The sequence below is a fragment of the Gadus macrocephalus genome, chromosome 14 (assembly GCF_031168955.1).
Source record: "Gadus macrocephalus chromosome 14, ASM3116895v1".
Lineage (NCBI taxonomy): Eukaryota > Metazoa > Chordata > Actinopteri > Gadiformes > Gadidae > Gadus > Gadus macrocephalus.
In genome coordinates this window covers 15,790,194-15,806,795 of record NC_082395.1, presented here as the reverse complement: position 1 = coordinate 15,806,795, position 16,602 = coordinate 15,790,194, and the positions used below count along the sequence as shown (strand labels likewise).

At 44.4% G+C, this 16,602-nt stretch overlaps 1 protein-coding gene and 1 long non-coding RNA gene across 2 annotated transcripts in view; both read left to right on the top strand.

Annotated features, from left to right (window-relative positions):
* LOC132471580 (E3 SUMO-protein ligase PIAS1-like) overlaps positions 1-16,602 on the top strand; it is a 44,570-nt gene that overhangs the window by 11,792 nt on the left and 16,176 nt on the right. Inside the window, 4 exon segments of the mRNA XM_060070746.1 lie at positions 2,593-2,794; positions 2,797-3,074; positions 13,918-13,924; positions 15,677-15,761. Coding sequence (XP_059926729.1) covers positions 2,593-2,794; positions 2,797-3,074; positions 13,918-13,924; positions 15,677-15,761 — 572 coding nt within the window.
* Positions 7,194-12,183, top strand: LOC132471581 (uncharacterized). Its single transcript, XR_009528876.1, has 2 exons — positions 7,194-10,445; positions 10,993-12,183. It is a non-coding gene; the product is annotated as an uncharacterized LOC132471581 (long non-coding RNA).

The window sequence follows — 16,602 nt, the reverse complement described above, 5'->3', positions numbered from 1 at the left end:
GTGTGGACTCTGCTTGGAGGCAGTTGATAGTCCCTCTCTCATCATGGGATAGCACATTCAGCTTTCCAGCTCCTTTACAGAGCAGCAGGCTCCTGGTCTATAGGAAATACAACAGGGTTGTAGTTTAGAGCGGGAGAATATAGGAAAGGTATACTGTGGCTAAGGTCAGCTTATCCCACCACACTCCTTTTTCATTCCTCTCAGTTTGTATCTTTGCCTCATGTTGACCTGTAAAGTGCCTTCAGGTGCTTTGATAAGCGCTATAGGAATCGTATATTATCATTATTATAATTATTATATCCCAATGAGGTAATTTGTCTGTACTGTCCGTGTTTTGTGTGGATATTAATCTTGTGTCAGGGTGTGTGTGTTAGTTTCTCTGTCTCGTCAGAGGGTAGGTCCTCTTTCTCCAGATTCTTCTGTGTTATCTTGCTGTAGATTTTTCCTCTTTTTTTTCTCCTCCTCTGTCTACAGAAATGTATCCCATCTGTAGTGTGGTGGATGGCTGCTCCTTTGTGTTTGCTTGCATTCATGGGCGTAGAAGATGCAGTCTTGCTGTGTGTGTGTGTGTGTGTGTGTGTGTGTGTGTGTGTGTGTGTGTGTGTGTGTGTGTGTGTGTGTGTGTGTGTGTGTGTGTGTGTGTGTGTGTGTGTGTGTGTGTGTGTGTGTGTGTGTGTGTTTAGGTGTGTGTTTAGGTGTGTGACTTTGGGAATGTGCTTTCATGTGAGCCAGTGTTTGTGTGTATATGCAAATTGTGTGTGCGTGTGTGCGTGCGAGAGAAGGAGGGCGGCCCCTATCATTATTGTGCTTTCCTTCTTTTCGTTTCCATCCCAACCCCCACCTCCACCTCATCCATATTTCATAGAACCGGCCATTTCTGTCGCCAGCAGGTGTATTTCTCGGTCAGATATATATAGAACCATAATATCATGGTGTTTTCCTTTTCCTTCGACCTGCTCCATCCACCACATGCATTGGAGCCAGAAGAATGTTAAACGATCCCAATCATACCATAATCACATCCTGAAGGTCCTCAAATCTCACGTCCTGTCAGTCTGTGCTCTTTGGTTTCCATCTCATCAGTGAGAGTGATGTATGGGTATCTGTGGTCGTGCTACAGCCGGTGCGGTTGGCAGCTTGCTGCCCAGATGGCTGCTGCAATCCCTGGCCTCTCGTCCCCCGATCCCACCTGAAGACTTTTAGTTGAATGTTTAATGCATACTGCTTTTCACCTGCCCCTTGGGAGATGCCTCCAGACAATGGGGTCAGTGTTGGGATATTTCTTGTGTTGTTTGTCAGGCTAAATGCTTAGCGATTAAAATGTGTTTTTCTTTATTCATCAGAAACCTTGTCTGTGTGTTATGGATGTATCTGTTTGTTGATGTTTCGTGTGAGTGTGCTCGCGTATGCTCGTGTGTGCGTGTGTTTGCCTGTCGGCTCTGTGTTTATTTTTTCAGTCTACACAACGTAGTCTACACAACGTTTCGCGTCTCACAACGTAGTATTTATAGTATTTTTTTTTACCGTTAACAGTGGCTGCTCTCAGGGCAGCATTTACATCAACATCCACCCAAGACTGTCTGGGACTGTATGAGCAGCTGTGTTTCAGTGTACCCCTCCTTTAGCCGTGCCCAAACATACACACATGGAGATATACACTGAGATAAACAAACACAACCCAAAAGCCTGTCTAGGGTAGGGCCCTGATGGGGGGTTGTGTCTTAGCTGAGATTCCAGTAGCCATATCAGGGTGTCTGTCACGTTGTCATAAAAACACCAGCAAGTCATCTGAGTCACATATTGACATGTATGTATTGACATGTGTTCTCTTCTGGGATCCATGTGTGAGGGAGGAGAGAGAGACTGAGAGAGAGATGATGAGCAAAGGGAATGGAAGAAGATACAGAGGGAGTGCCGTAGAGAAATGGAGGGAATGCGGTAGAGGGAGAAAGGGGAGGGGGGGGGGGGGGGGGGGGGGGGGTTGCGATAGGGAGATGGAGAAAGAACAGAGACAGAGTGAGAGATAAGGATGACTGACAAATAGAGAGTATGTTTGGTGAAGCAAGTTCGGCTGATTGGACCTCAGTGTGTTCCAGCTTCTCTTTCATTCTAGAGACTGATCGGTGGTCCCATGCTGTGGCTCCAACCTCCTTCTTTCTCCTCTTCATCACACATCCAACGTCAGCGGTTCAACAGAACACGGGGATGTCATTTCCCCAGTGTTTTGTGAATAAAGAAAACGGTTTAATCTTGATACTCTATGTTCATATTCCCTAATTCTCTATCATATTTGCCTAAGCTTTATTAGAAGCCTCTCTACATGGATGGACCACAGAGAACCTCTGGAAGAGGGAATACTGCCACATCAAGTAGGGTCCAAAATGAATACTTTGGATAGACTTGACCATGTGGCAGGGGTACCTTAAAACAATGCTTAGCTGGTCTAATCTTACAGATACAAACGTTGGACCCGTTCAGGTCGGACAGCCACCAGTTCCTTAATGAAAAGGTGGCGACGACCCATCGTCGCCATGCCTCCTGCTCAACAGACTGACTGAGCAATGCCCTCCTCCCTATCTATCCCTGCTCCAGCAAATGGTGATGAGCCTGCGCGTGTCGGAGCTGCAGGTACTGCTGGGCTACGCCGGGCGCAACAAGCACGGACGCAAGCACGAGCTGCTGACCAAGGCCCTGCACCTGCTGAAGGCCGGCTGCGGCCCCGCCGTGCACGTGAAGATCAAGGAGCTGTACAGACGCCGCTTCCCCGCCAAGATGGTGTCCCCCTCAGAGCTGGCCCGCCCGCGCCGCACCGCCCGGGCTCCGGGCCCGGGGGAGGGGGCGCGGCGGCCCTGCCCTCCGGCCTCTCCCAGCTGGCCTACGAGGGGCTGGGCGGGGCCCCGTCGCCGGCCGCGCTCCTGCCGCTTACCCTGCTGGGCCCCGGGAAGCATGAGCTGAGCGGCCTGCCGCCGCACCACCACCTGCCCGCCTCGGCCTCCCTGCACCCACTGCACCCCGACGTCAAGCTGCAGAGGCTGCCTTTCTACGACCTGCTGGATGAGCTCATCAAGCCCACAGCCTAGGTGAGGCTCATGGAGGGCGCGCGCGCGTGCGTGTGTGTGTGTGTGTGTGTGTGTGTGTGTGTGTGTGTGTGTGTGTGTGTGTGTGTGCGTGTGCGTGCGGGTCTCATGCGTGTGTGCATGTTTTATTGTGATTGACTCCATTGGAATGTAGTTGGTTTATTTACGTTTAGTGAATGTGGTGGTTTATTAAAAGAATCACACATCTCATTGAAAATAGCTGTTAATATATATTTTTTAATCTAATTTAGAGAGATATATCTATTCAACAGATTCAGCTACCCAAGAGTAGAGTTGGTTGGTATTTCTTGCATCCCTAAGCCCTAAGGTCTCAATGGTTGCAATGCATGTATGTAGACATTGTTTCCATAAGCACCTGTTGATGTACACATTGTTCTGTCTGTTTGTGAAGCCATGAAGGAGAGACTAGCATGTAGCTCCACTAACTTCCTTAAAGGTGACATATAATGGTGCATTTCCACCGGAGGCTGTGGTTCGGTTCGGTATGCAAAGGTGGGGCGCGGTTCGCGTTTCCACCGCCAAAAGTGGGCGGGGTCCGGACTGAGCCGTGATGAGCCGTACTCGTCTCGCAGTACTCCTCCGTTGGGGTACTGAGACGTCTGAAAGGGTGCCAAGTAGTCGGGCTGCTATGAGGTCACTATGCTTACGTAGCTGCCGCGGCTTTTGCCATCCGGCTTTAACCCGCCGTACCATAAGGGTACTGTCGGCGGTGTCGCCGTAACTGAGCTGGGCCAAAGCGCACCTTCACTACTAGGCTGAGGCGGGCCAAAGCGCACCTTCACTACTAGGCTGAGGCGGGCCAAAGCGCACCCACCGATGGAAATGCGCAATTATACCACCAGGTGTGAGTGTGATTAGCCATGGTACATATGTCGCCTTTAAGCTGGTTTGCGGTAGGTCGTGGCAGAGTGACTTCCACCGCTCTATGTCAGCAGAAGAAATGGATTAATTTCTTGCAATGCCAAACCTTTCTTTGTTCGGTTATGTTCTCAGTGGCTAGGGTATGTATCTAAGTCCTGGTTGAGAGTTTTATTTCAATAAAGGTTATTTAGAATTGAATATGAGTGAGTTTTGGCCAAAGTCTAGTGCAAGGCTGCTAATTCATGTCCCTCAAACATGGATTGTTTCCTCCATCGGTTGCAAAAATCGCTTGCAATGCCGAGTGGGTCACTCTGTAGAAGGTAAGTTTACACCCTCAGAACGGTTGTGTGTAAACCAATGGCTGACTGCGTCCTGCGTCCATATTTATGATATGAACTGAAACCCATCACAGTGTGATTTTTGTTGACCGATCCACATTATTCTGTCAAATTGAAGCCAACGCGTTGCATGAAGCAAAGTGCATCAGTATGAGGAGGAATTGGTCCGCAGCCTCTCCATCAACACCATGGGATCTCTGCTCCTCTCCTCGTATCCATCCTCTCGTGTCTCCAATCCCTCTGATAACTTTGTATATTATTGATCCGACCATCATGAAATGGTCTTTCAGTTAATCCGTTTCTTTACTGACCGACCATGATAGATGGGTTAAAATCAGTGCCTCCCTCTCCTCTTATCTATTTTACTTCTGGTCACTCATTTGGACTGTTCTCTTCTTGCAGATGTGCATATGTTTTTTTAAGACGGGAGAGTTTATCTGTGCCAGCTCTTCATCCAATTAGTGGCATCTAGGTGTGCACAACCATACCACCGAGCCCTCCTACCCCTCCCACCACCCATCAATCAATCAATCTTATGATCACTATTTTTATTAGACCTTTATTTCCCTCTCGACGTTGGCGCCATTTAGCTGAGAGCGCTTGGAGACCATGTGAGCTGCTGACCGTTTACAGTCTTGGAGCGTCCAGTTCTTCTCTCTCAATAATCCTCTCTCTCAACCTTTTTTATTTTTTTATAATTGGCTTCTCAATGCCCACTTGGCTGTCTTACTGTCTTCCTCTCTCTCTGTCTTGCCCTACCTTGTTATTTTTCTCTCTGTCTCTCTGTATCCCTCTCTGTCCCCCCCCTCCCCCCCCCCCCCCTCTCTCTCCACCCCCTCCCTCTGAGACAGGTGCGTCTACCCCCAGCCAGGTCTGGCAGGCATTATTAAACAAGCCCTGCGCCGTCTCTCAAGCTACTTCAAAGACAAGGATGCCTAAACTGCCTCAACAAACTCTGTAGTGCACTGTGTTTATATCTGGAGATTAAGCAGACCCTGCCTCCATAATATGTCTCTGGGCCTCTTTGTTTACCAAGACGTGAACTGGAAGACCTGTCTTCTCTCTTGCTCCAGCAGTGGTGGGCTGCAGGAAGGAAGTGTGGTTGACATCACATAAATATATATATATGTTGTGATAAGTACTCTAATAGCAGCAAGAAAAAGGCACAGGGAGAAACGGACAAACAGGACAGATGGGTTTCAAAGTAAGGAGGCTAACTTAAACAAATGTTTTTTCACAAGAGGTTGAGTTTTAAAGCAGCAACAGACACTGATTGGCAGACGGCGAAGAATGCAGCAATATTGAACAAGCTTTGAACCGGTTAATCTTGAAATCAATGCGATAGAGCCAAACACCTCTATTTTACAGATACTAAATATTTGCAATAAGACGTATGACTGAGCACCCTGCGCATACTGGGGTGTAAGAAACCCAATGCAGCACTTTTTTTGGGGTGGCAAAACGTCTCTTTTGTCTGTGCAAGCACACCATGTTTTGGTTTATCAAGGCCGAAAGAATCCAACCTTCTCTGTACCTTCACACCTTGATATTGATCAGCAGGAACCATGTTTGGGTGAAATATTCATCGGGAGGCATGTTGGGATGAATTTCCAGAGCCTCAGAAATGCCGCGCAAATATATGTGGTGTGTACCTTTTATACTGCATTAGCATTTTAATGGAGTTGGAGAGCGCCCTGTGATTAATTTGCCCGCGGCTTCATGTACAAACATGCTGCCAGCAGTTCTGTCATCACACAGTGTGTTTGTCTCTGTCTCACTCTATCTCCTCATTCTCTCTGCCAGTCTCTCTCTCCTCATTCTCTCTGGCAGTCTCTCTCTCCTCATTCTCTCTGCCAGTCTCTCCCTCCTCATTCTCTCTGCCAGTCACTCATTCTCTATGCTAGTCTCTCTATCCTCATTTGCTCTGCTTGTCACTCTCCTCATTATCTCTGCAAGTCTCTCTCCTAGTCTCTCTCCTTGGTCCCTGCTGGTCTCTCTTTTATTCTCTCTGCCAGTCTCTCTCTCCTCAGTCTCTCTGCTGGTCTCTCTTCTCGGTCTCCCTGTTGGTCTCTCTCTTCTCATTCTCTCGTCCAGTCTCTCTCTCCTCCATCTCTATGCTAGTCTCTCTCCTCAGTGTCAATGCCATTCTCTCTCTGCCAGTTATTCTCTCCCTATTCTCTCTGCCTGTTACTCTCTCCCTATTCTCTCTGCTAGTTTCTCTGTCCACAATGTTCTCTCCTGTAACTCTATGCTAATCTCTCTCTACATCTCTTTCATTCTCTGCTAGTCTCTCCATGTTAATATCTCGCCTCTTATTCTCTCTGCTTGTCTCTCTTTCTCCTTATTACTTCTAGTCTATCTCTACATGTCTCTGTTCTTTTGTTCTGCCTCCTCTCTCAGCTTGTTTTCTGCTTCATGCTCCCTCTCTAAAAAAGGAAAGAAAATTGCAACGCAGAGTATTGAGGTCTAATATGCGCATGAATGTAAAATCTGAATTGTGCACACACACACACACACACACACACACACACACACACACACACACACACACACACACACACACACACACACACACACACTCGCACACACACACGTGCGCACACATAGACACACAAATGTGCACACACGTTTAAAGCCTAGCACCAACTTACTTATTAACATTTAAATAAATTATAATGCACACTTTAGTTATTAACAAACCAAGAGAGAGGGAAGTTACGAGCAAGGTTATTATAGTGCTATATGCTACTTTGGATGAGGGGGGGGGGTGGAAAGGGAGGAAGGAGAGTGAGTGAGGGAGAGGTGGTGTGGAGAGTCGGAGGGATGGAGGACAGGGAGGGAGGGAGGGCAGTAGGGGGAGGTGGGAGAGTGCAGAGGGAGAGTAGAAGGAAGGGATGGTGGAGAGTGAGGGAGGGAGGGGAGGGAGAGTAGGAGGGAGGGTTGTGCAAGGGAGGGAGGGATGCCGCGATATACTGTCAAGACAAAACGCCTGAGAAAGATGATGAAGCTCATTTCTGGAGGCTGAAGATTTGATTTGCTGCAAATTAATAATAGACAGCCCTCGCTTTGAGGAGAGGAGCCTCTTTATTATGATAATGATAGAGTCATAATGAAGCCCACTGGTGAATAGTTATTTATCCTTTTATCCACTGTCTGTCTTCTCTATGGCTGTCGGTGTCTCTCTGCCATCCTTTCCATCCTCTCCGAATCACTGTTCACTCCAGCTCTCGCTCTTTCTCACTCTCTCACACAATCAATCATTTGCAAACCCCATGTGCCCCCCTCCCTCCCCCCCCCCTCCCGTTCCTCATCTCAACACGTATTCACTCATTCGCTTGCCTGTTCTGAGCTCTCTCTCTCTCTCTCTCTCTCTCTCTCTCTCTCTCTCTCTCTCTCTCTCTCTCTCTCTCTCTCTCTCTCTCTCTCTCTCTCTCTCTCTCTCTCTCTCTCTCTCTCTCTCTCTCTCTCTCTCTCTCTCTCTCTCTCTCTCTCTCTCTCTGTGTGTGTGTGTTGAGGATGCCCTTCCCCCACACACTCTCTCCCCCGGCTTATCGTTATCTTACTTGCCCCATCGTTCTCTCCTTCTCTCTCATATGATTAGCTCGTTCATTGTGTTGCCTCTCTCTTCTCACCCGCCATGCCCCCACTTCCCAGCCTCCCACTCGCTGCCTCACCTGTTGTTAAGTAACACGTGATGCTGGGTTGCAGTTGCTACGCCCACAAGAAAACAAAGAGACCAGGGAAGATGTGTAATGTAAGATATATTTATATATATATATACAAGATATGTATACGAGTGACTGTATATATATTATATATATGTATATATATGACTGGCAAGCGTGTGCTCTCAATCCACAATCCATTTTTGCATTACATTATAGGATCATTACTGGCTGCCTAATTCCATCTCATCAAGTCTCATTATCCATCAAGCTCGCATAGACCGGCCCCTGGGTTTCTCTTGGATATCAATTTGGTGTGAATGCATTATACATGATGATCACCATATCTCCAGCCACAAGGAGAATGCCGCCGTGTTTGTGTCGAGGTTCTTGTGCATTCTAATGAGGTTTCATGTTTAAGTGTTTTTTTCAGATTCATACAAAAGGCAGGGAAATAATGGGTGTGGGTAGGGGATGTGTGTAGGGCTGATGGACAATTCGTGGAATGCAAATTATAAGAACCTAAGCTTGCGGCCGTGGTCAGAGAAATGGCTTCAAATTTGAATGTAGTGCTAAGAATTAATGTCACTGACCGTGGCAGCGGTACATACAATTCTTAATGAAAACGGACACAGCCAAAGAATTGAATGGGCTTATTATTATAGCAATCAAAACCAGATGTATTGACATTTAAACTAAGCCTGAAAAGAAGTTCTGCCTGCTTGATCATTAGAACACATTCCTAGAAAATAGTTAGGGGAAGGCTAGGCTGGGCCTAGTATCTTGGCTGCTATTGCAATTTCCTACTGAAGAAGCAAACGTATCCAAATCAATTGTGTTTCTCCACAATGTAACAAATTGGTTAGCAAAAAGGATGTCTAATTTATCTGTATTAAATCAACCCTGACCAGCAATACAAAATTCTAGAATTTGCAATATACGTTTCGTATCCAAAACAATTATTTCAAATTCGACGGAATACGGCAGAATATGCATTGGCTGAAATGGCCACCATATTTTTCTTCAGACAAGCATTCTTGCTTCTGAGCTCATATTGGTTTCCTGCAAACTGGTTGGTTTTCCCTGCACTATAGGTTCTAGTGATATGGCCTTGATCCAAAGCAAAAAACCTTGTGTTTGGCTAGTACTGTACTATGTGGTATGGGGGTAATGCAGTAGACAATAGACTTACAATTTGCTTAAACATTATAATCTGAACATTGAAGTTGCCATGTTCCTCATTATTTCCCACAGTGCAGTGCAACTACAAGCCATAAGATGCCTACGGTTATGTCCTCAACCTGAGCAAACAGGCAGGATCTGGGTCATTGCAATATAAAAAAGGAAAGATTATGTATGATATGAAGTTAGCCCAATTCTATCCAATGCTCCACTAATCCATTAACAAAGACCTACAAGTAATGCAACTTCCCCATGCAACTCTAAGGCCAAAGCCAAACTGAATACAATGAAGCACTATAGGGGTTGTAATACAATGTATTTGCATTGTTATTAGGTATCTACAGAGTGTCTTTGGATACCTATTGTTATTCAAGGGTTTAGGTATTATTATTAATCCGGATTTGTACGCCTATAGCTCAGCCCCTGATAGAAAATAAGTTTTCAACTTTGTCTATGACTTTTGTATTCCTGGTGAGCAGGTCGCCGAAAAAGGTTGGTGGCAATTTTCCAATATGGGGCGCTTTAATCAAACTATCAGCCCCGCCGCCTGGTGGATTTGTATTTCTGAAACATGCCTTATTGTACATGTTGAGAAATGTTGCCTCTTGGATTTGTTATGTACCCGTTTGTGTGAGTGTGTGTATGTGTCTGAAGTGTCTGTGTTTGTGTGCGTGTATCTTCGGGAGTAAAAAGATATTGAGTGCTGAACAACATAGACCCCCCCCTGTCGTTGCGTCTCGGAGTAATGACCGTGATCTGCTTGAAAAGGGCGGTCGCTGGTTATTTATATTTTTTTGTATATTGAATAAATCTGTCAATGTGATCTTTGCTCAGGATCTGCCAGCTGTCCCCCCCCCATAAGCAGGCCGTCAAAAAAACGCGTCTCTGTAGGCAGCCTATGCTCCGAGATCGTACACAAAAAAAATGTATACTACCAACCACTCAAAACCAAAATAAATAGTATTCCAACCAATCACCGACAAGAGGTGGGTGTTGTGGGGTCTTGCGCTCATTATAGTTTTTACTGGATGCACGAAAAATGGAAGGGAGGGGCTAGCTGGCTCTGTTTGTTTGGGATCTCGCTTCAAATACCAACAGAAGTGACGTCCCCCAACATCGCTGATACAACCTTTAAGATATTTTACACAATAAAGCAATGCTGCAGACCATTGGTATTTGAACAGGCTTGATTGTCACTGACACTGTACAAGATCATTTGATGATCAAGTTTGATTTATTTATTTGCACAATACAATAAAAGTAGTGGATGGTGAACATTGGCAGAGGGAGCACGTTTCCATGTTCTATATGCCGCTTTTCCACCGCACATGTAGCTCGACTCGACACGACTCGACACGACACGACTCGACACGGTAGCAGCACGGGTGCTTTTCCACCGCAAATAGTACCTCCTGGACGTGGGCGGGGTCGGCTGCGCGAAAGGGCCGTGACGTATTTGTGTACGCGACGCAAACAACACATACGCAACCCACACATGGACAGAACCCACATAACAACAATGGAGGGCATCGATCGCATTACTATTATTAGCTGGCATGTTGAAGAAGTTGGAGAAGTGGAACATGTTGGCTGCGGCGCTGCTATGGATGTTACCAGCATGTCGCTCTCGTGACTTCGTCACACTCTCTGGCCAATCAGTCGCCGGCCGTCTGCCGACGTCACCTTTTAGCATCGGCTCAGCTCGCTTGGAACCTAGAGCGAGTAGGTACTAGAAAAAGCAGCCACTTCAGGTACCAGATACCATGGTACCGCGGTGGAAACGCAAAAAATGCGAGCTGAGTCGAGTCGTGTCGAGTCGTGTCGAGCTGGTACCATGCAGTGGAAAAGCGGCATTAGAAGACATTTTGAGCGATGTACCGATACAAGTTCAGGAGAGGGACAGATAACCCAGAGAGTCCCTCCACTCTAGCCCCATGGGCCCCTGCTGTCTGTTTGAACCATGTATGGATATATGTCACGCTATGGGAACACATTTGGATGCCATCCACGATCGCTGGGGGCCTAGGCTAAATCCAACCATAACATTACGTGATAACCGATGGTCAAATAAAGGATGGATATTAAATAAATAGTCACACTCCTCATCTAAAGCCAGAACGGGGAGGCATACTCAGCGTTCCAAAGGCGGGTCTGTTGGTGATAATGGCTGGACACTGACTGATGATTCCTAACTATTGTCCCCTCAATAACGCCATTGTTTTGGCTTTTCAGCTTTCATTTAACATCGCTAGACCAACCGTAGGTTTTCTCCTAAGTTCCCCTTTTAAGACGCTTCATTATGGAGTGTGAATATCCAATATATTACAAACCATAACTAGCTTTGACAAGATCAGTACACAATGCCCATGGATCATTCAACCGTTTGCTTGCCTTACTATTTACATTGTGTATGTACACCCTTGGGTTGCATACAATCTCAGCAATCAATTGCGTACAAAACAGGACTGAGTTGAGTTAACAGCTCAGCAAGATCTTTCCTACAGTAACAGATAGATGGTTATAGTCATTGCAGCTCTTGCACGTCAAGATTTTCCATTTTCAAACGCTGGTGTCTCCTATGGATCTAACATGGTTTTAGTCAACGTTTCCTTGGGAAGAATGAGTTCTCCTGTAAGCATTAGTTTATTTTCCTTGATTAATATGCAATGGAATTCCTGTATTTTAACCATTGATGTCATGTTTTGTGTTGTTATTTTCATGTACAGAGAATTGGATTCAACCTTGGGCTCTCTGTACAATGATTTGATCCCTCAGCGTCTAGGGTGCTTCCCTCGTCAACAACATAGGAACAACCAGGGATAAAACCGACGAAGCATAACAAAAAATAAACATGATGGGTAATAAAAGCCATAGAAAGAAAATGTCCACAGTAATGTAAGAAGCGTCGCCCAATTTAAAGGAAGTTGCTCATGTGCATCTGAGACTGCATATTATAAGGCGGCTGAAAACTGCCAATCATCACAACCAATTTTAACGTGCATATTGTATTATACTGTTTGTGTGTGCATGCAAAAAACATTAATCGAGGCGGAGGGAGAGAGACGTGCCTCAATCAATTCTATCTGGACATTCTGCATTTAGCTACTGTGTGTGTGTCTGTGCGGTCGTGTGCATGTGTGTGGGTGTGTCTGTGCTTGCGTGTGTGTTTTAATGCGATCGTGTCTTGATGCTTTCATGACCCTGCCACTCAAATGGCACCCTGCATCTATTTTTAGTAATCAAGGCGTCAATAATAGTTTCACAGTGGCATGTCACATAATGGCGTTTAATTATCCCGCATGTAGCCTGCAGGCGGTACACTTATCGCACATACAGCTGACACAAATACTCAAATACAGTCAATGTTTGTCTACTTCTTCTTCTGTGTTTGTAGGGTTGTGTGTTTTAAGCAATAAAGGCATTCCGCAATTCAAATGGTGTAGTCCTTTCCAGAAGGGTGTGTATGTATGGGTTGAGAATCCTGTCAAACCTGAAAAAAATAGTTTCAAAGGCCTGTAAATATGTGTTTGAAAACTCAACACCTTGAAAAAAGGTTTTGCAACATTGAAAACAGAGATTATAGAAAAACATCTGCAAACATGATTTTGTGTTCTATTTTTCCCTCTATAATTTTCAGTTCACAGGCTTTTGAAACTATTTTCTTCAGCTTTGAATTATTACAGGATTCTAATCCCATATATATGTACAAACAATTGTTCTGATCAATATTTAGACCACAAGTGTGTGTGTGTGTGTGTGTGTGTGTGTGTGTGTGTGTGTGTGTGTGTGTGTGTGTGTGTGTGTGTGTGTGTGTGTGTGTGTGTGTGTGTGTGTGTGTGTGTGTGTGTGTGTGTGTGTGTGTGTTTCAGTCTGTGGCTAGTCCCTTTTCGTGAGATTATATTTTCTGTTCCTATTTTTCCTTCATAATTTTCAGTTTACAGGCCTCTGTCTGTAAACTGAGATTCTGTATCAATGTTTTGACACACTGATACAGCGCTAAGAAGTTGTACTTTTAAAACAACGCATCTGCAAACACCATACAGCAAACACATATTTCCTTGACAAAGAGCCTACAAGCGTCTACAAGCCCATAACTTTTAGGATTGATGAGTATTTGATCGTGAGAAAACATGGTTTTACCGCGAGTGAGTGTTGAAAAGAATGAATGAATGAGGGTAATGTTTCCCACGCAGTTCAACTATATGTGTGCACCCATCTGTTTAAACACATGTAAACTAAACACGTAACACATAATATAGTCCATGGCAATGAATGTTAACGGGGGGATAATGATAATGAACACACGTAGATAATGATAATGTATAACAAACAATGTTTGTTAATGGATTGCTGCTTATCATTAAATAGACCCACTGTTGTGGCCACAGGACCGCATATCCTGGGCTATCTGTTAAGTTCTCCTTGCCGAAATTTACATGACGACTCAGTTTTTCTGAAGTTGTAGAATAAAACGCTATTCCATGTTTGCATTAGGCCTATTATTTGTCCATAAACTGAGCCATTTGAAGTTTAAAATTAATGTGGTCGCTCATCTGTCTCGTCAAGTTCAAATGCGCTCATGGCCCTTAAAGGGGTTGGGAGATGACCCTCTCATTGGTTGATTGCATGTTACGCCCAAAACACTACTACCGGCACTCAGACCAACCCATTTTAGATTTGCGTCGGGTGCGAGTAATTTATCCGCCGTTATAATGGCAATAGTGACAGAGATCCGTCCACAAAGCTACTTGCGTTACGCGTTTCATATTGGAGACATTGGGTCTCATGCAAGAATATGTTAATAGTATTCTCATAGTATTCTTTCTCTGTGTCTTGTTTTTGTTTTATTTATTTTTTATTTTTTATGTTTATTTATTTTATTTTTTCCACAATGTCTTGTTTTTTTAAAAGATTTATGATGACTATATGCTCTGTCAGGTGACCTTGGGTGTCTTGAAAGGCGCCTCTAAATTAAATGTATTATTATTATTATTATTATTATTATAGGAGTGCGCCACATCAGATTCATGAACGCTGAGTTTGAAGACCTTCCTTCGAATCAATAAAATAAAACAACATTTTGCTGCTAAGGTAGTGGCAGAGCAATGGAGGACAGCTTGGCAACGTCAAGCGATCCATGTGTCCATGTAGTTGTTGACCTCATTGTTCATGTCATATTTAATTATTTGGGGTAGTAAACCGAAAAATCTAAAATTGAATGGTGAAACTAAAACTCAAACTAAGTCTGCTCCTAAAAGTTAAAAAGTTTTTTTCAGAGTGGTTGATTTCTATTGGCTGCTCACCCAAGTTCAAGTGAGTGTGACGTGTGTCATTATAACATTTGACAACACTCTCTTCCTACGGAACCAGTTATTTATAAAATCGTAACGACTGTCACGACTGCTCGGATCGTAGGCGGTCGTAAGTTCCTCTGTTAAAACAGGGATTTAAAAATCCGTTAAAGCTTTAAATTGTTCTGAAAAGTAGGCTATAAGGCAGAACAGTTTGGGGAAGTGCAGAGAGCTGCACCCTGAAATAGTTCAATTTCGGTTTCGGAAGATCAGCCGTGCTAAAGCTTGCCGAACCTAAGAGAATATTTATATATATATATATATATATATATATATATATATATATATATATATATAGAAGTTGAAGTTTACAGTTGTTGAGAGAAGTAATACTTAGGGCCTGTCCAGTTCTGGTCCCTCTCTCACTAAATGCACCAAATTGACCCCTAAAATGAAGATAACGCAGTATATAAAGATGTGTATATATAGTAACTCATTTATGAAATTTGTATTTGTAGAATGTGAAAACACTTTTTTATAAAAAATGTTCACAGTATCATCTTGATCATCAGTATCATAAGAGGAAAGAGAGAAAAAAAAGAATATATATTTGTATTTGTTTCCAAAAAAAAAAAAACTACAGGGAGCCACAGCCGTGGGGTGGAAGGGCAGAGAGTTGCTGACCCCTTGTCTAGCCATTCAATTTGAAACGTTTGGCCGAATAGCGTTGTTGTTCTTTGCTTCTAGTCTAGACCACCAAGTCTAGAACACTCATCGATTTGTGCATACCGAGTATTTTCGTGATTGCAAGATTTGCTCTTAAAACGTTTTTATGAAATCTTTGTGTCCAAGTATTTCTTGCATTGGGCCTGTTGTGTAACTAATCAAATGATATACTCCATGTACCTAATGGAATGTGCCCATAAGATAAGGCCAAAAGGAGTTTTTCATCTCAGTCCCCGGAAACCACTCCAAACTCTACCAGCCTCAAGGTTTGTTGTTGCTGGTAGAAATAGCATATCACCATGGCGATGTGCTGCTACTTAATTCCACTATATGACTTGTTTATGCCTTGAGAATACAATAACCCCAAAGACACAAAGGAAAACAAGTGGCCCTTTTATATTGCTTTTCTCCAGCTGCCTCTAGACCTCAATGTTAAATGGCATCTGGCACTGACTTATTATCGGGTTCCGTGTTAGTCTGTGCCTTACTGTCTCTCTCTCCCTCTCCTCTCTCAGCTTCAGACAGCAGCCAGCGGTTTCAGGAGACGTGTTTTGCCTTTGCGTTGACCCCACAGCAGGTCCAGCAGATAAGCGGCTCCATGTAAGAACAGCTCCCATAACTTCATCATCTCCTCCTTTAACTCCATCACCTGCTCCTCCTCCTCTAGCTTCATCACCTCCTCTTACTTGGAGCAACTCTTCATGCTCCATTAACCTGCACCTCCACCTGCTCTTCCACAAACTCCATCAACCCCTCCTCCTCTTACTGAATCACCTCCCAACACCCCCACCGGCTGTAGCTCCAGCACTTCCTCCTCTAACTAACACCTCCTCAACCTGCTTTAACTCCCATCACCTCCTCCTCTTACCCACACCACCTCCTCCTCCTCCTCCAACTCAGCACCTCATTCAAATGGAATTCAAATGGATTTGATTGCAATCAATAATCTACACAAAATTATTTATTTCAAATGGTTTGGCAAAATAACTGAATTCAAAACACTATAGCTGTGTTCGAAATCGTTCCCTATTCCCTATATAGTGTACATGATATAGTGCACTATATAGGGCAGGGCTATTCAACCTCCTTAACAAGTGGGCCAAAAAGGAAAACCGCTGGTGGTTCATGGGCCACACATACAAAACTTAGAATGTCAATTAATCGATCAAGTAATCGATACCTCACGCCCATCCCTAGTTCATACGTTGTAAGGCCAATCCTGAGACACTCATGCAGCTTCTCACTGGTCATGGAGCAACGTACCCTTGTTTTTTCATATGAGAAAACTGGCAGCAAACAAGCCGTGATTTGAGTTGTAGTGCCTCTTCACCTTGTATTCCTTCATCATGGAAATGGCTTTGTTGCACACTAAACACACCGGTTTACTACTTGTGGCGGATGGCAAAGTAAATAAATATTTTTCAGTCCAAATCGTTTTGAA